Genomic DNA, 19163 nt, shown 5'->3' with positions numbered 1-19163 from the left:
GCTATGAGGCAGGTGCTATTATTATCCCCATTTTACAGATGAGGACACTAAAGATTAGAATTCTCCATACTGCCAATCAATGACATACCTCTGTATTCCCCATTAAAAAATCTCTGGTTTTTCTGCCTGTTCTTTTACTCCCCTTGGTATGACTACCATATCTTCTAATATTTCTTCTGCAACAGCCAAATGCTAGCTCAGTACTCTATTGGGTACTGAGAAGACCACATTTGGTCCCTTTTATTCTCACTACTAGCAGTTGGGTTGATAATTGGTGCCCAATAGCAATCCTGATCTTAGACAAAATAAAAGCAAAGGTAGACCTAATTAAAAGAGATAAGGAAGGAAACTACATCTTACTGAAAGGTTCCATAGACAACGAAGCAATCAAATTAGAAGAGCAAAGAATAGTCTACCTGTCAGATCTATGGAAAAAGGAAGGATTCATGACCAAACAAGAAACAGAGAGCATTACAATAATATTAAATTGATAATTAATGCCCCCAAAAGATGGCAGTACCTCCCACCTTCCCATGGTGAGAAGGATGGTCAATGGACAAGCAAGAAACATTTATTAAGCACCTACTATGTGCAAGGCCTTGCAATAGGAACTAGGGATAAAAAGATGGTCACAGCCTTCAATGAGTCTTCAGTTTAATTGTGTGAAACAAATAACTGTGATGAAGGGAAAATGAGATAAACACAAAAGAAAGGCCTAGGCAAAGTAATATGAGAAACCTGAAGAACCATAAAGTTATTTTCACCTTGGGGGGAAGGAAGGGCTGATCAGAGAAGCTTTCATGGAAGAGTTGGCATCTGGGTAAGAAATTAGGAACATCAACAGATTAGGGAAAAGGGGGAGTTTGTTCCAGATATAGGAAAAAGCATGAACAAAAACACAGAAATAGGCCAGAGGGCACTTCCAGACAGAATGCCAGGTCATTGGACAAAGTATCCAGACGTTCAGACTGCTGCCACCCTTTGTCCTTCCTCCAGATATGAAAAGCACAGACAAAGCAAATAATCCATAGACCTGTTCCAATAACTCCCAGCCATTTGTAGCATATGCCCAAGTTTCCATAAGGAGAATCCTATCAAGTGGGAAAGGTGGGTTGTAACTTCCCTAGTAGCTCACAGCTAACTAAATATGTATCTATTTCCCTGTTTTTTTCCCTAGGATACCGGATCTCCTGGGAGGAATATAACCGCACCAACACCCGAGTAACACATTACTTACCCAATGTCACCCTGGAATACCGTGTCACTGGTCTGACTGCCCTCACTACCTACACTATTGAAGTGGCAGCTATGACCTCAAAGGGCCAAGGCCAAGTCTCAGCCTCTACCATCTCCTCTGGGGTCCCTCCAGGTAAGTTGGCAAGCATAATACCACCTCAGGTTTCATTCTGCCTCCCAAGAACTCAATGAAGAATTTTCTTCTGTCCTGGAAATATTAGATATCTTCTAGAGCATTCTGTCTCTCTTGAGGTCCAGGATAAGGGACCTCTAAGGAAGATATCATATCCCCATAATTTCAGGATATTGGGCAAAGAGTCCAAGAAATAATGTTTCTCCAGCACCCACCCCTCACAAAAAAGGTACAGGATACTGATACATACCCCTTTGTGCTCAAGAACAGCCCCTCTTTATTAGAGGTCCTTTAATCCCACTGGACCATGTGCTATAATAATAACAATTAAAATAACATTGCATTTTAAGGTTTGAAAAGCACTTTGCATCTGTTATGTAAATGCTATAAATACATATGAATTTAATTAATTAACATTAACATGTTATATAAATGTTATAAATAAAATATTACCTCATTTTATTCTACCAACCACCCTGAGAAACAGGTGCTATTTTTATCCAGATGCAGAAACTGAGGCAAATAGGGGTTAAGTGACTTGCCCAAGATCACACAGCTAATAAGTGTCTGAGGCAGGATTTGAACTTGGATCTTCCTCACTCTAAATGCATCATTCTATTCCCCATGGCACTTAGTTGCCTCTATGTAGAATTTCAAGGTCTGGCCTCACTGGTTCAGTGAGAGAACCCATTTCTTCTCTTTGTGGACAAGTCAGAGCAACGTGGGGTAGATGATAGCACCCTTGGATGTATTAGAATAACCAGGCACAATAATTAGTTATTAATGGATTCATGTAAACCTGGCAGAGTGGTATGTAATGGTGTAACCCAGGGCCCTGTCTCTGGCCCTGTTCTTTTATCAATGGCATTAATGAAAGTTTTAGTGTCATGCTTTTCAGATAATACAAAGCTGGGAGGGGTGACAGAATCAGGATCCAGAAAGCTCCCAAAGCCAATGAGATGAAATGTGACAATGAATTCTTTCACTTGGGGGGTCAATAATCCAAGTGCACAAATATAGGATTGGTTAGGAGAGGAGTGGGACATGGCTAGACCACGGTTTGTGTGGAAGAGACTTGAGAATTTCACTAGACTTTCAGGGTGAATCCATGGGGTGACACAGTGCCCCAAAGACTGAAGTTTTCTTGGCTAGGTAAGCAGAGGGAGCAAGGTATAAAATGAAGGGCTGTACTAGAACAATGTTATCAAACTCAAATAGAAATGGAATCCACTGAACCATACATAAGGATCCCTGGAGGGCCACATACTGACTTAGAAAACTACATACTATATTATTACAATCTATCGTATTACCTACTAATATATTATTTTTAGATTTTTATTACCTAATTACATTTTAATCCAGTTTGAGCCACCATAGGGAATGTTGTGGACCATAAGTGGCCATGCGAATGACACCTCTGAGCTAGAGGGCTATGAAGGTCACAGTTTTCAAATCCCCTGATCACTGTAACAGGATATCCATCATGCCATTTGCCTCCATAGTCAAATCATATGTGGAGTATTGTGTTTGATTCTGGGTACTACATTCTAGGGAGGATTTTAAAAAACTTGAGCAAGACGATGATTTTGAGAAGCCTAAAATAAAAGATGACCAGAAGGAACTGGGGGTATTGAGTCTGAAGGAAAGAAGATTTAGGAAACCTGTCCAAAACTTCCTCCAACCCCTAGAAGGTAAATAGTGCACATTGTAAATACAACCATCATTATAAAATTGAAGGGACATAACAATCCTGACTAGCGGATAGAATGATGAAAGTCAGGAAGACCTAAGTTCAAATCCTGTCTCAGATACTTGCTAGCCATGTGACACTGAGCCTCAGTTTCCTCATCCGTAAAAATAGAGGATTGGCCTTGACTGCCCCCCCAAAGTCTCATTAAGCTCTAACTCTCTGGTCCTCTAAGCTTCCAAGGAGGCCTTCAGGTGTGAATTAAAGTGGAGATAGTGGGCATAGCAGAGTAGCCAGTAAAAACTTGATTTGAGGGATAGAGGATAGGTTTCTCTTACTTCCTATATAATTTCCCTGGGTTTCTTTTTCTTTCAGAACTCCCTGGAGCCCCCACCAACCTGGGCATCTCTAATATCGGCCCCCGCTCTGTGACATTACAATTCAGACCTGGCTATGATGGGAAAACATCCATCTCCCGATGGCTGGTGGAGGCACAGGTAATCCCAGGCAGAGAGGGTCTCCACCCTTATGCAGCTTGCCCTAAATGAGCAAACTGCATGTCCAATCTAGCCATAAGAATTAGGCTATAATCTTATTGTAATGAGTGCCTAAACTCTTAATTCCAAAACCCTCTCTGATGATTTGCATGTAAAACACATGTACATGTTGACATATTGAATGTTCAAATGCACTAAAAACACCCGACACCCTCCCCCAAGTCTCTGCTATTTCCTCCAAGCCCTTTTTGCCCATAACTCACACATACCAATACCAGTCTCTGATTCTGTGGCCAACCTGAGGGGGAAAAACTGGTTGGATTTTTTCATTGCTTCCTGAAGCACCAGCCAGCAAAGTTACTTTTGTTCTTAAGGAATATTTCATAGTCATGCTAAAAAGTGACATTCTAGGATCCAGAAATATGGGGCCTAGGGTTGGGGCCTGTTTTTTACTATCCTCCAAGTGGGTCCTGGGATTTACATCTTGAACCTTGAGCAGAAGCAGAGAGCATTGAGCATCTCTGTAACTCCTAGGATTCTGAGACAGACTCAGAGCTCCTGGAAAATACCACTGGGTAACTAAGCAGTGCTCTAACCTTTCTGCCCTGATGGCCCCTCCCCTTTCTCAGGTGGGAGTGGTGGGTGAGGGAGAAGAATGGCTACTGGTCCACCAACTGGCTAATGAACCCGATGCCCGTTCCATGGAGGTGCCCAACCTCAACCCCTACACCTTCTACAGGTAAAGCAGACAAAATGGCAAGGCCAAGGTGAAAAGGGATATTGGCAACAGGGAAACAAGGGATGGGAAGCTGGTTTTTGAGGGTTGCAGCCCTGGTCCTTGTCATCCTCATTAGGTCTCTCATCCTCCCCTTTCCCTTCCCCTACCCCTAGCTTCCGCATGCGCCAGGTGAATATTGTGGGCACCAGCCCCCCCAGCCAACCCTCTCGCAAGATCCAAACCCTCCAAGCTCCACCCGACATGGCACCTGCCAACGTGACCCTGCGTACGGCCAGTGAGACTAGCCTTTGGCTACGCTGGATGGTGAGACAGATTCCTGGGAGGGGATGGGGTGGGGTGAGGGAGTAAGGTAATGATGTCACTGGAGCTTGTGAGTCTCTGCAAAGGTGTCAAAACTAATTGGTACCCACAGAGGACAGTGGACATGACAGGACATCAGATTCTGGCACTAGGCAAATAAGCATTCTGCTTTCAGAGAGAGAGATAATGGGAGAAAGGGAGAGAGAAAATGAGAGGGAGAGAGACAAAGAATAGGAAGGAGAAAGAGAGAGAGAGGTTTTCTGCTATCAAAAAAACTAAACCTCTATTCATGCACATCTGGGTTCCCTTTTTAATTAATCCCCCACAAATACTTATTAAGCATCTACTATGTCCCAAGTACACACTAGACACTAGGGAAATAAAAACAGCTTCTGTCTCAAGGAGGTTACCATCTAGCCTGGGGAGGCAGCTTGTGCATTCATAGGCACGTGCAAAATAGCAGAAGGTGGTTTGGAAGGGTTAGGCATTGGAATTCAGGGGGATCGAGAGTGACGTAATCCTGTGCCTGAATATATCTCTTAAGCTTCTTGAGGGCAGAGACACTGTTTTGGCCTTCATTTGTTTCCCCAGTGTTTAGTGCAGTCCCTGGCTATTTATAATAATAAATGTTTCTCGACTTGCAACATAATCTTAGACAAGATACAACCTCAGTCTGAGGGGTCCCTCTTCTGGGAAATAGGAAGGAAAATCTTACTCTTTATTTTCCCCTAAGGGGATGGTGGATGGTCAAGAGGTTATAGAACTGGGAAGTAGCATCGTGTGGTGTACTAGAACTCAGGAAACGCGTCAGGTCCCAGTCCCTCCACTTGCTAGCTCTATGACCTTGGACAAGTCACTAATCTCCTTGGGTGTGTTTGGTCATTTGTCAAATGAGGAGGTTGGACTAGACCAACATTTTCGGTTTCGTGAACCCCTTTCAACAACAAAAAAAAATTGTGAATTCCCCCCAAAGGATAATTTAATATACTACTCGTGATATTCTTTACAATTACTTAATACTTAAGGCACCATTAAAGAATTTTTAGTGTGAACCCTTTGGACTATCATTATGAACCCCCCAAGAGATTAGCAAACTACTAAACGGAAACTATTAGATTTAATTATCTCTAAGCTCCCTTTTAGCAATAACAATTTATGAATCCTCCAAAGATAGCTCCTGGCACAAAAAATAAGCAGGGGTTATTACAAAGAAGTAGTAGAGAAAGAAAAAAATATATTGGACCTGGGATTTTATTTCTTCACCCAACATTTTCTAAATACGTGACTTTATACAAATTACTTCCCTCTGAACCTTGGCTTTCTCATCTGTAAAACGGGAAAGATGCCACTTGTGCTACATACTTCATGGGACTGTTGTAAGCTTCAATGAGATAATTGTTGTGCTTGCCTCAAAGACACTTTTTAAATACAACTCTCTACTCACATTCTGCATCTCCTCCTTGCTGAACAATGTTTGAGCCCCATCTAGAGTTAACAGCCCCCTTCCATACCTCACAGGGTTTTAAGTGTGCCAAGTAGCTAAAAGGTTAAACCCTTTAATACCCAAGGGACAATAGAGGGGGAATAAAAAGTAATCACCAACTTAGTAGAAGGCCCTGGGCAACTCTTAGCTTCACTTAATGGTGCATGGACCGTTACCCTTCCTTTGCAGGTACCAGATCATGGGAATAAAGTTCCTTCTCCCTCTTAGCAATCCCATCAATTGCCGTCCTAATGATCTCTGGTCTGTTTCACTAAGTATTTTCATGAGTCGAGGGTTGGGAGGAGGGAGGGCTTATGTGGTGGTTGGGCAGAGCAGAAGATCGCAAGGAGAGGTTGCAGGATAAGAAATGGAAAGAAGGGCATTTGTGTATGAATGCTATGGATGCGGAGGTCAGAGGGCATAAGAGACTGTTCGAAAGGGACCAGGAGATGGCATAAGGAAAAGAAGAGACCAGGGCTACCCATTTGACTCTTTCTGTAACTTGTATCTCAACTGCATTCATAAGCATTTAATAGAGGATTTAATGAGAAATCTGTATACCCACTTACCACACCACCTACTACCGTCTACCCAATACCATGTCAACTTAAGGGCAAACAAATATCCCAAGCTACCTTGAGTTAACAACCAAGGGAAACAATCTTAAATCAGAAGTGAGATAACTTATAAAGGGATAAGTAAATACAAACTTTATACAAAAAGAATAGGGATGACCTGCATTTTCATCCTACCTCAGACACTTATCAGCTATATAACTCTTAGATACTCATTTAACTTTTTATAGCCTCAGTTTCTCCATTTGTAAAATGGGAAAGTTGGATTCACTGGCCTTGAAGGTTCCTCTTCGGCTCTAAATCTGTACTCCTATGATCCTAATCTGCGGAGATGGAGTCAGGAGATAGAGAACAATATCAGCTGGAAAGATGAGGAAAGCCTTCATATAAGAATTGTTCCCTTATCTGAGAGTCTTAAAGGGAGCTAAGATAGGGAGGTCCTGATCCGTGTAAATAATGAATCTGAGAAGTGGTCCCATGCATTCAAATTTGCACTATTCAAAGCTATAATTATGTAAAATATGGTCATTGGTTCCAGTCCAGTGGACCTATGCAGTGCGAATTCCAATAATGCAACAAGATTTCTGAGTCACATTAATAAAGAGTTAGCTGGATTTCCAAGAAGTGATGATAGGGGGAAGGGGAACATTCCAAGCATGAAGAACAAGACCTTCGCAAATCTACAGAGACAGGCTATGGAGCACAAAACTTAGGGAACAACAAATAGGCCTGTTTGCCTGACATGTAAAGATTGAGGGGAAGTTATATGAAATAAGCAGGAAAAGTAGACTGGGGCCAGACTGTGAAGAGTTTTAAACGCCAAAGAAGCATTTGTATTTTTTCTTAGAGACGAGGAGCCGATGAAGTTTCTTGAAATGGGATATGGCATAATCAGACCCATGCTTTAAAGAATATCACTTCAGCAGCTTTGTGGAGGTTAGAATGGAGAGGCAAGATACTGGAGGCAGGAAGACTAGTAAAGAAACTTAACTGAAATAGCCCAGCTGAGGGGGGTCGAGGGCTTGAACAAGATGGAGTCCATGTGAGTGGTGAGGAGGGATTGGACACTCAATATGTGGAGGGAGAGTCTATAAAATTTAATGATTAATTGGATATAGGGGCGATAGGTTGGAATCAAGGATAATTCCAGTACTATGAATCAAACCAGGAGAAAAGGGGATTAAGTTGCCTTTGGAGAAATTGAGTTTAGATAGAAAGATGGTTCTAATAATGAGGTATATCTCTCAGCATATATATATATATGTATATATATATGTACACATATATACACATACATACATATACTATGTGTGAATACACACACACACACACACACACACACACACACACACACACATACACACACATATCTTAGGCAGGTTTCCTACTGCCTAGACCAGCTTTTCTGATGACTAGTTATTAGCTGAAACTACATTATTATCTTCATCAGGGTTATCATCATCAGTGTATAATAGCTAGCAATTATATAGCACTTTTACAAAGCACTTTACAAATATTATCTTTTAGTATTCTATCTCATTATATTATATCATTGATATTATATCTCATTTGATCCTCACAACAGCCCTGAGAGGTAGGTGCTATTATTATCTCCATTTTACAGATGAGGAAACTGAGGCAAGCTGGGTTAAGTGACTTGCGTGGAGTCACACAGCTAATAAGTGTCTGAGACCGAATTTGAACTCAAGTCTTCCTGATTTTAAGTCTGTCACGCTAGCCACTGTACCACCTGGCTTCAGGGAAGCCAGGTTATTTTTGCTACAATTGCTACAATTAATAAATTTCTAATGATTTACTAGCCAATTGAGAGAAACTTGGTGGGAAGTTGGATGGGGGCAGAGATGATTACTCCTGGCCCTACAGTGATTCTGCCAACCACTCCATCTGTCATCAAGATTTAATTGAGCAGCCACAAGATACCTAACAATATAGTGGATACGTAATAGAGATTAGATACTGTCTGTGACCTCAGGGTCTAATAGGAAAAACACATGTGGTCACCAGAAATAATATAGATTTACAATATTACTAAAATGTACTTGACAAGGAAGGAGCATCTGGCCTCCTCTTGGCAGGTTGTAAAATGGGCTGGGCTAATCATAAAGCTCCCCTGGGTAAGAAAGGCTCTTAATGGTGACTTACAGAAGAGGAGGAATGGAACATAGTGGACAGGGGGCAAGCCATTTGTATATTCCAGTTTCTCTGCTTCATCTCTCCCACTTTGCTACAGCCTCTCCCAGAAATGGAGTACAATGGGAACCCAGAGTCAGTGGGCTATAAGATCAAGTACACTCGATCCGATGGGAATGGCAAGACCCTGAGCCATGTGATCCATGACCGAATTGAGCGAGAATACACCATCGAGGACCTAGAAGAATGGACTGAATACCGAGTACAAGTCCAGGCCTTCAATGCCATTGGGACTGGACCTTGGAGCCAGATCGTTGTAGGCAGGACCAGGGAGTCAGGTACTTCCCCTGCCCTATACACTTATCCCACCCTGATACCTCCAACAACCCCCTTTGGAATTTTTTGTGTATGCATGTAGGCACAGCTTGGGCCTATTCCAGCACACAGTGTTATCTGAGCTGTTATAAAGGACAGGGGCAGAGGGAACAAAAATGTTCATTTGTATTCAGGTTGCATGTCAATTTCTCAGCCAAATGGAGTGATTCTTCAGAGCACCTGCTCTTTCTCCAACTTCCTATTCCTTGCTTCTACCCCAGCCCCAAGTTAGATCCCCTATTCCCATTAGGTGAGGAGGGCTGATCTAGACAAAGCATGCTGCCTGCCTCATGACCAAAAAATAAAAAGCACCAACTCCACTTCCCCAGAACAAGACATACATTTTTGGGCATGACCAATATGGGAATTTGTTTTGCTTGAGTGCATATTTGTTACAAGGGTTTTGTTTTTCTTCGGTAGGAGAGAGAAAATCATTGTCTGTTCACTGAAAAAATTAATAAAAAAAAATAATCTAGTTGGACTCTGCCTCTATACCCACAGCCTTGACCATGGCATTAAAGATGTGTGCTTTTCCCCAAGGGGTCTGAGAGAGATTAAGACTGGAAAAATGGAATGGAAGTTTCCTAGAAAACACAAGAATGAAGCTAGGTCTCCCTTCTCTCTCCCCACCTTGCAGCTGTCTAACTGTTAACTAGTTGCTGGGACCTCATGTCCCTCCAGGTTGCAGTCAGTTGTCTGTGATTCACACATGAATTATCCTCTTTATAGATTTGCCATGGCAAATTATCGATTCCAGGCTAACCTCCCCCAGCCACCCAGCAAGTGCCTCCTCCTTTCCACTATTAGTCGTTATGTTCTCAAGACATGCAAACTCCTTTTAATAGTAACCAAAATATAATTAGGGACATAGATCTCTGGTGGAAAGGCATGTAATGCATTCTGAAGCAAATAGAAGTCAGTGTGGAAATTATCTGCCATTGGGGAATTACTTCCTGTCTCCCTTTTGTTAGTGGGGATATAGAAGGTTGACTGCATTTCCCTCTCTCTTTGTGAAGCCCTTCTACACTTCCCATCAAAACTGAGAATTTCCTTTCTGAGATGTTCTCTTCTGCTGTCTCCCCTCCCACAGTTCCCTCCTCGGGTCCAACCAATGTGTCTGCACTGGCAACCACCTCAAGCAGCATGTTGGTACGCTGGAATGAAATCCCAGAGGCTGATCGAAATGGGCTTGTCTTGGGCTATAAGGTGGGTTCCAGGTTGAGAGAAAAGAAAGAAGGAGTTTGGAGATTCAGGTCCCACAGCATCACTCTAATGAGCTGCCCATGTCCTTGGGGTCCTCAGTCCAAGCCTTTCTCATTGCTCAGGGGAAGAGGATTTGGGTGGGAGGTGGGAGGCAAAAGAACCCTTGCACCCTGGTTGAAGAAGGTCCCAGCTCCCCAAGAATGGAGCCGTAGGTTAGAGGTCCTGAGTCTCATTCTCATCTCTGCCACTGATATGCTCTGTTACTTCTAGCCCTTTACCATCCTTCTCTGGGTCTAGTTGCAAGAGGGAGAATTTCCTCCCTATACGGGGATTTAAGAGGTTTTAAATACCCTGGTATCAAGTCTGCATTCTTTGGTATCCCATCTAACCCCAGCACAACACTTGTTTCCCTGGGAAACCATATCACAGTATGCAAAGGCCACCAATTTCTGTATTCTATTCCTGGCCCTAACCCTGAAAGTTGAGATCCACTGGGGCTTTTCTGACTCCTCCAGCCCTGGGGCCCTCACACTGCCTGTCCTTCTGTCTGTCCAGGTGGTATATAAAGAGAAGGATTCTGACACCCAGCCTCAGTTCTGGCTTGTGGAAGGGAACTCATCTCTTAGTGCCCAGCTCACTGGCTTGGGCCGATATGTACTCTATGAGATCCAAGTACTGGCTTTCACCCGCATCGGGGATGGCACTCCAAGCTCCCCACCTATCCTGGAAAGGACCCTTGATGATGGTGAGTATACAGCTGAGGGACTCTGGGGACTGAGACTCACCCCATATCCCATTTTAGGTTATTTTTCCTCATTCCCTTGACCTTTATTGATGCTCGACCATGGAGACTTGCCCCAGCTTGAAATTAAAACATAATTGGCTTTCCTGGAGGGAAAGCAGCTGTGAGAAAAAAGCTTATCCTTCAGGGACTGCAATATTTACCCGCTGCTATTCATGAAGGACATTAGTAGAATAGGGACTTGTTTTGTGCTTTCACTGGCATATGGAGTTCCCCTGTCATTGCTGGAAGCTACAATTTGGGAACTCCGGGAGCATTGCCTAGAGGACGAAGAGGTTAAAGGATTTGCCCAGGGTCACAGTATGTGACTAATGGTATGTGTCAGAGATGGGACTTGAACCCAGGGCTTCCTGCCTCTCTCTCTATATATATATACCTCCATGCTGCCTTCTGAGGGCAGGAAACTCCACTAAAATCCTAGATTGTGACTTGCTAAGAGATAACAGTTGGAGAATGTCCCAGTCTCTATTTTAGTTCCCTGCTCACTCTAGGGCAAGTTGCCAAAGATTCTTTGAACACCAATTTCCTACCCAATTTTGTTCTCATTTCACACTGGGGCACATCTCCAGGGTCAAGCATCAGTAAAGGGCAAGGGCCTGAGGAAGAAGAGGGAGGACTTCTTTCCTGTACTTCAGGTGCTTGTAGGTCTGGTTTTGTTTCTAAACAAACCCATAACACACAAGTCAAGACATCACCCTTGTGATGTCGTTGGTCCTCTTAGAGAACTTAGGATAGACACCAGCAAAAATCCCTGTTAGATTGTGCTGACTGACCCCTACACAGTCCAAAAGGATCTCTAAACATGGACGCCAGTCTATTATTCCTGCCTATACCCCTTTCCCTCTGACCTTCCCGTGCCCCTCAAACCCCTCCCCCGGTTAAATCCTTGCAAGTGGAGGCAAACTAAGACTCAGAGCTTCATAGGGGAATCTCACTATGACCTTCCTGTTTCCCATTCTAGTCCCAGGACCTCCCATGGGCATTCTCTTCCCAGAGGTGAGACCCACATCAGTCCGGCTGATTTGGCAGCCTCCAGCTGCCCCAAATGGCATTATATTAGGTAAGCCTCAACCTTCTCCCTTCTGGAAATATGAAGGTTTTATGCTCTTCTGTTGTGTGTGTGTGTGTGTGTGTGTGTGTGTGTGTGTGTGTGTGTGTGTGCGCGCGCGTGTGCGCATGCAAGCATGCTGCTGGACTTGTGATTTTATTATTGTATAGAATTCCTAGACTCCTCTGTAACTATCCAGGAGAGTTGCCTGGAACATCAAGACATTAAGTGATTTCCCCTGAGTCAAACAGCCAGTATGGCTAAACTTGAACCCTGATTTTCTTGCCTTGAGGAAAAATCCTGTCATCCTGGGATTTGCTGTTTCTCAGAGTGGTAGAGAAGGTTCGTGTTTAGAGGTTGGAAGATACAGAGGAGAGCTTTCATTTTCAAAGGTTTCTAAGTCAAGGAAAGATGAGACTGAGACTGTCAACAGACAGTGAGGGGCATGAATGTTGGAAGGAAACTCTAAGTAATGTGGATTAAGCATAAGCAAATAAGGGTCAGCTAAATAAATAAATAAAAGCACAGTGGATAGAGTACTGGACTGAGAATCAGGAAGATTCATTCATCTTCCTGAGTTCAAATCCAGCCTCAGATACTTACTAGCTATGTGATCCTGGACAAGTCACTTGACCCTATTTGCCTCAGTTTTCTCATTTGTAAAGTAAATTGGAGAAGGAAATGACAAACAACTACAGTATCCATACCGGGTCACAAAGAATCAGACACGACTGAAATGACTCAACAACAAAATTAAGAAGTAGAGAACTCAAGAAATATGCAGACTTTTCATTCCACCCAAGTCCAGTGATTGGCTATGTCCTACAGGGGAACCCTGAATCTCAGAGTATAAAGCAAGACATCTCCTGAGTCTGCTTTTCTTGAGCCCAAACCAAGAAAAAGGTAAAGAAAAAGAAGAGACCTTTGATGGTCCAGAAAGCAGTCCCTGTTCTCAATTTCCCTTAAGAGTCATTGACATTGGTAAACCAGACCATTCTCTCATATCCAATCAAATAAACAAAGCCTTTCTTTCCATTTTGAGCACCACCCCAATAGAAAATCCTTCCTGGCTACCCTACAATAGCACCATCTCCTAGTTTTTATTTTATGCTATCTTTGGCCATTAGATATAGATATACACACACATACATATGTGTATGTGTATATGATGTGTATATCAAATATATATCTCACATATGTAAATATTTGCTCAATAGTTTTTCAGTTGTTTATAATTCCTTGTGACCTCATTTGTGGTTTTCTTGGCAAAGATCCTGGAGTGGTTTGCTATTTCCTTCTCCAGCTCACTTTATAGATGAGGAAACTGAGGCAAACAGGGTTAAGTGACTTGCCCAGCGTGACACAGCTAGGGAGTGTCTGAGATCAGATTTGAACTCAGAAAGATGAGTCTTGCTGACTCCAGGTCCAGCACTCAATCCACTGTTCCACTGAACTGCCCCATATATATGTATATCTGTGTGTATATGTATAAATATATGTATATATGTATGTATGTATATTCTAGGTAGATAAGGAGGAGGAAGAGATAGTGCTGGACATAGGCACACATATAATTCCTGACCTCTATGTAGTCTCTATACCATAAAAATGAGTTTCTAAACTATAAACTACTTGAGACCAAGAGTGTAAGTTTCCCTGAACTGGTTATAGCAATTTGTTAAAAAATGTGCTAGAGAAAAAGAACATGTGATGCTGTTGTGATAAAAGCCTTCTGTAATCCTTAAAGCACTGTATCAAATTGAGAGTTTTATTAGCATTATTAATATTATTATAAAGATTTACTAATTTTTTAGCAGCCACAAATTGTACCTGCCACTTTGGCCAGACTTTCTGTGAATTATATACTTGTGGTTATGAGGAAAATTAGCAGATAGTGAATGACTCAGTGCAGCTTTATATGTGAGCATGTGTGTGGGGGTGTATGTGAGTGGGTGTGAGTGGGTATGGTAAGTGTGCCCTGTTGACTGGATTTGTGATTTTATCTTTGTAAGGAACTTTTAGATTCCTTGGTCACCATTTTTAAAACTTGAACACCATCTTGGACACTGAGGCAGACAGAGGTTAAATGACTTGCCCAGGGTCACATAGCCAATATGGTTGGACTTCAACCCTGGTTTTCCTGAGTTGAGGCCAGCTATCTAACCACCTCTGTACCATGCTACCTCTTAGATACATCTCTAAGACTGTAAGTTGCAGAGATATCTAGATGTGTTGGTAGATTTTATCCACCAGAGAAAATCCCTACATCACCAAAATCACAATGTTAGTCCAAAATATAAACATATATAAATATATATTTTTATGTTTCATATTTATTATATTCACACACATTTTCTATAGAATGTCAATGATATCATTTTAAAGACTGAAAGGATGGGCTATTTCTGCTTTGTACATAATGCCCCCTAGTGCCAGGAGTTGGCGTCTTTTACCAGTTAAGTGCCATGTTGCTAATTCCTAATCACAAGTGCCACGTCATTCCTCATCTGGTCCAGTGTTACTTGTTCAGAAAACAGTCCCTTAGAATGTATTGCAAATTTTTAAGTGGAAAGAGTTCTAAATCAGAGATGTGATGCAGGGTCTTCTCTGCCTATAGGAAAGGGTTGGGTGAACTGATGGGTGTGGGGGAAAGAATCTATCCTGCTTTCCAGTGTTATCCTCCTTCTCCACAGCTTACCAGATTACCCACAGGCTCAACACTACTACAGCCAACACTGCCTCGGTGGAGGTGCTAAACCCCAGTGCCCGCCAGTATACCGCCACTGGTCTCAAGCCTGAATCTATCTACCTATTCCGTATCATGGCCCAGACCCGTAAGGGCTGGGGGGAGGCAGCTGAAGCACTTGTAGTGACCACTGAGAAGAGAGGTAACTGCCTGGGAAGAGTTGGGAAAGATTGAGATGGTGTAGGAAGATAACAAGGAAAATTGGGATCTCAAGTCCTGTGAATCTTTCTCTTGGGTGGGACAAGGAACACTAGCCTGATAACCCCCAGGAACTCTAAGAGTCTTTATAGATCAAAGCCAGGTCTCAGAGACTCTGAAATTAAAGTCAATGGCCAATTCATATGCCTGAAGAGCACACATGAGATTGAGTAGCCAATAAACATTTATTAAGCCCCTACTGTGTACCAGGCACTGTATGCCAAGTGCTAGGTGATACAAAAAGCGGCAAAAGACAGTCCCTGCCTCAAGGACAATGGGGGAGACAAGAAGAAGACAAATATATACAAATAAGATATATATACAAGATAAACAGGAAATTATTAAGAGAAGCCAGGGACTAGAATGAAGAGGGGTTGGGAAAGGCTTCCTGTGGAAGATGGGATTTAAATGAGGCCAGAGAAGCCAATAGGTACAGATAAGAAGAAATACCATTCCAGGCATGGGGAAGCCAGAGAAAACGTCCAGAGCTGAAAGAGATTATCTATGGAACATTGCTCATGTTATTCATGGGATATCAAAGAGACCAGTGTCACTATACTGAAGAGTATATGAGGGAGAAAGGTGTAAGAAGAATGGAAAGGTGATGGTTATGAAGGACTTTGAATGCCAGAAGATTTTGAATTTGACTCTAGAGGTTATAGGGAACCATTGATTCCGGGTAGGTGCAACAGTGGAAAGGACAGAAAGGACCTGTGCTTTAAGAAAGTCACTTTGGTGACTAAATGGAAAATGAGTCAAAGTGGGGAAAGACTTAAGGCAAGTGGACCAACCAGCAGGCCACTGCAGTCACCCAGGTCTGCGGTGATAAGCGCCACTCGAGTGGCAGAAATGTCAGAGCAGAGAAGGGAGTGTGTTTGAGAGATGTTGAAAAGGTGAAATGGACAGGTCTTGGCAATGGATTGGATATGGGGAGGAGGGGAGAGAGATAGTGAGGGTTCTAGGATGACTCCTACGTTTAGAGCCTGAAGGATTGGGAGGATGGTATTACCTTCTACAGTAATAAAGAAGATAGGGAGAGGGGAAAAGTTGGTTTAGAGAGAAAGATATTGAGTTTGATTTGGTATATGTTGAGCTTAAGGTGTTTACTGAACGTACAGTTTGAGGTATCTGAAAGGCAGTTGGAGATGTAATATTGGAGGTCAGCAGAGAGTTTCAAAGGGTATGATAGGTAACTCCGATTTTCATTAACATAGAGATAGTAACTAATTCCATGGAAGCTGATGAGATCATCAAGTAAAGTAGTATAGAGGAAGAGGAGAAGAGAGCCCAGGATAGAGTCCCATGGGTCACCTGTGGTTAGAGGTCATGATGTAGATGAGAACTCAGCAGAGGAAGTGGTCAGATAGATAGGAGGAGAACCAGGAGAAAGTGGTGTCCCAAAAACCTAGGGAAAAGACAGTATTAAGGAAAATGGTGATCCATAGCTCCAAAGGCTGCAGAGAGGTCAAAAAGAATGAAGACTGAGAAAAGGCCATTGGATTTGGCAATTAGGAGATTATTGGTAACTTTAGAGAGGGCAGTTGGAATGCTATGGTCAGAAGTCAGATTGTAAAGGGTTAAGAAGAGAGTGAAAAGAGAGAAAGTAGAAGCCCCAGGTGTAGAGTCAATGGATTGCTTCCCTTCCTTCCCACAGGTATCCCATTCCAGATAACCATCACAATGGAACAGTTTCTCTCTTTTCTCTAGGGAATTTACCAACTCTCTCCCACAGGGTCTTGTCCAGTACCTTTGAATAGTTCAGTTGGTGAATCCATCTGAAAACTGGAGCTCTGCTTACCATTGTCTCTCTAAAATTACTCTCTCCAAAGTTCCTAATCCTCTCTTAACTGACAGATGTAATGGTCTTTTCTCTGCACTCATTCTCTTTGTCCTTTCTGCAGCATTTAACACTGTTGACCACCCTTCTCCTCTCAGAGACTCTCTCTTCTCTGAATTTGCAGCTCACTCATACCTGTCTGACCACTCCTTCTCAGCCTCCTTTGCTAGATCTTTGTCAGGGTCATGCCCCACCCCCCACCTGTGGGTATAAGCCCAAGGCTCTTCTCACTTATGAGCTTAGACCTCATCAGCTCCCTGAGTTTAATCATCACCTCTATGTAAATGATTCCCACATCTATATATTTAATTGTAACTCTCCTGAGCCCCAGGCCTGTATCATCAATTGACTGCCTTTTGGACATTTCAAAATGGATATCCCAGAGACATCTCAGATTCAAATTCCAAAATGGAACTCACTCTCTTTCTCCAAAAACCTGTCTCTCTTCTGAACTTCCCTATTTGTGTCGAAGATCACTTCCCATCACTCAGGTTCACAACTGGGGACTCTTTACTCTCACTCACCCCACATTAATTAATTGAAAAAATATTATAATTTCTGCCTCCACCAACTTCTCTGGAATTTGCTACTACCCTAGTTCGGACCCTCATCATCTCTTATCTGGGCTATTTTGTTGGTGCTTTTTGTTCTTGTTCAGTTGTTTTTTCAGCCATGTCTAACTGTTTGTGATCCCATTTGGGGTTTTTTTTTGGCAAAGATATTGGAGTGGTTTGCCATTTCCTTCTCCAGCTCATTTTACAGATGAAGAACAGCAAACAGGATTAAATGACTTGCCCAGGGTCACACAACTAATAAGTTTCAGTCATGTCTGACTATTTGTGACTCCATTTGGGGTTTTCTTGGTTAAGATCTTGGAGTGGTTTGCCATTTTCTTCCAAAAGTCATTTTATAGATGAGAAAACTGAGGTTAAAACAGGGTTAAGTGACTTGTCCAGGGTCACACAGCCAGTAAGTGTCTGGGGCTGGATTTGAACTCTGGTCTTCCTGATTCCAGACCTGACATTCTGTTCACTGAGGCACTTACTTGCCTATTTTAATAGCCCTCTAATTGGTCTCCCTGCCTCAAGTCTCTCCCTACTCCACATAGACATCAAAATAGTTGTCCTAAAAGCACATGTCTGACCATATCAACACACACACACACACACACACACACACACACACACACACACACACACACACACACCCTCACTGAATAAACTTCAATGACTTGCTATTGCCTCTACTTAGGACAAAGTATAAATTCCTTTGATTGATATTGAAAGGACTTTGAGATCTGGCTCCAACCTACCTGTCCTGTGAATTATTCCCCTCTACACACTCTGCAGTCTACATTGGCCTTCATGCTGTACCTCCCACCTCCATTCCTTTGCACTGGCTTTCCGACATGCATTCTTTGCCCACCTCTCGTCTCTTGGGATCTCTGTTTCTTCAAGTCTCAGCTTAAACTCCACTTTCTGCATGGGCCTTTCCTGGTCTCCCTACTTGTTAACCTTCATCCCCATGCACATATAATATTATCTTATATTTGTTTGTTTTTTGCATGATCCTATATACATGCAATTTTGTCTCCCTCATGAGATAATAACCTCCTTGAAGATAGTTTTACTCAGTGCGTGACACGTAGGAAACACTCAGCAAATGCACATTTCTTGACTGTTCCTCATTGTCAGAACACCAGTTCAGAAAGCAGAATTCATCAGCTCAGGCTCTTACTGTCCTTTCTCTACCCTGAAAGATGCCAACAGGGCACATGTCCTATTGCTATCTAGGGTTATTCAATAATAAATTTGACCTTCCTCATGTCTCCCGCCTTACAGACCGCCCACAGCCTCCTAGCAAGCCCATAATAAAGCAGGAGAATGTGAAGGCACGGAGCGTGCTGCTGTCCTGGGAGCCAGGTAGTGATGGCCTCTCCCCCGTCCGCTACTACACCATCCAGACCCGGGAACTCCCCAGTGGCAAGTGGGCCCTGCACTCCTCCTCCGTGACCCACAATGCCACTTCATTTGTTGTGGACAGGTGAGACCCCGCCCCTATCCCTGGGATACTGCTTCGGTACTGGGGATCCACCCTGACCAAGCAGAGCATGTGTTTACCTTTCATTTGTTTCACAGAAGCCTGAAACT

The 19163-nt window shown here is 42.8% G+C and overlaps 1 protein-coding gene across 2 annotated transcripts in view; it reads left to right on the top strand.

Annotated features, from left to right (window-relative positions):
* The window catches only part of SDK2 (sidekick cell adhesion molecule 2), a 434613-nt gene that overhangs the window by 342916 nt on the left and 72534 nt on the right, over nt 1-19163 (top strand). For both annotated transcript variants that reach the window (XM_072645578.1, XM_072645577.1), the window contains exons 21-30: nt 1178-1369; nt 3435-3556; nt 4186-4295; nt 4448-4598; nt 8905-9142; nt 10270-10385; nt 10938-11127; nt 12146-12244; nt 14926-15120; nt 18855-19056. In XM_072645578.1, coding sequence (XP_072501679.1) covers nt 1178-1369; nt 3435-3556; nt 4186-4295; nt 4448-4598; nt 8905-9142; nt 10270-10385; nt 10938-11127; nt 12146-12244; nt 14926-15120; nt 18855-19056 — 1615 coding nt within the window. The remainder of the gene's footprint in view (nt 1-1177; nt 1370-3434; nt 3557-4185; nt 4296-4447; nt 4599-8904; nt 9143-10269; nt 10386-10937; nt 11128-12145; nt 12245-14925; nt 15121-18854; nt 19057-19163) is intronic.

This window comes from Notamacropus eugenii, chromosome 2 (assembly GCF_028372415.1).
Source record: "Notamacropus eugenii isolate mMacEug1 chromosome 2, mMacEug1.pri_v2, whole genome shotgun sequence".
NCBI lineage: Eukaryota > Metazoa > Chordata > Mammalia > Diprotodontia > Macropodidae > Notamacropus > Notamacropus eugenii.
Note: the sequence above shows the minus strand (reverse complement) of the source record. Positions and strands in the feature narration are given on the sequence as shown.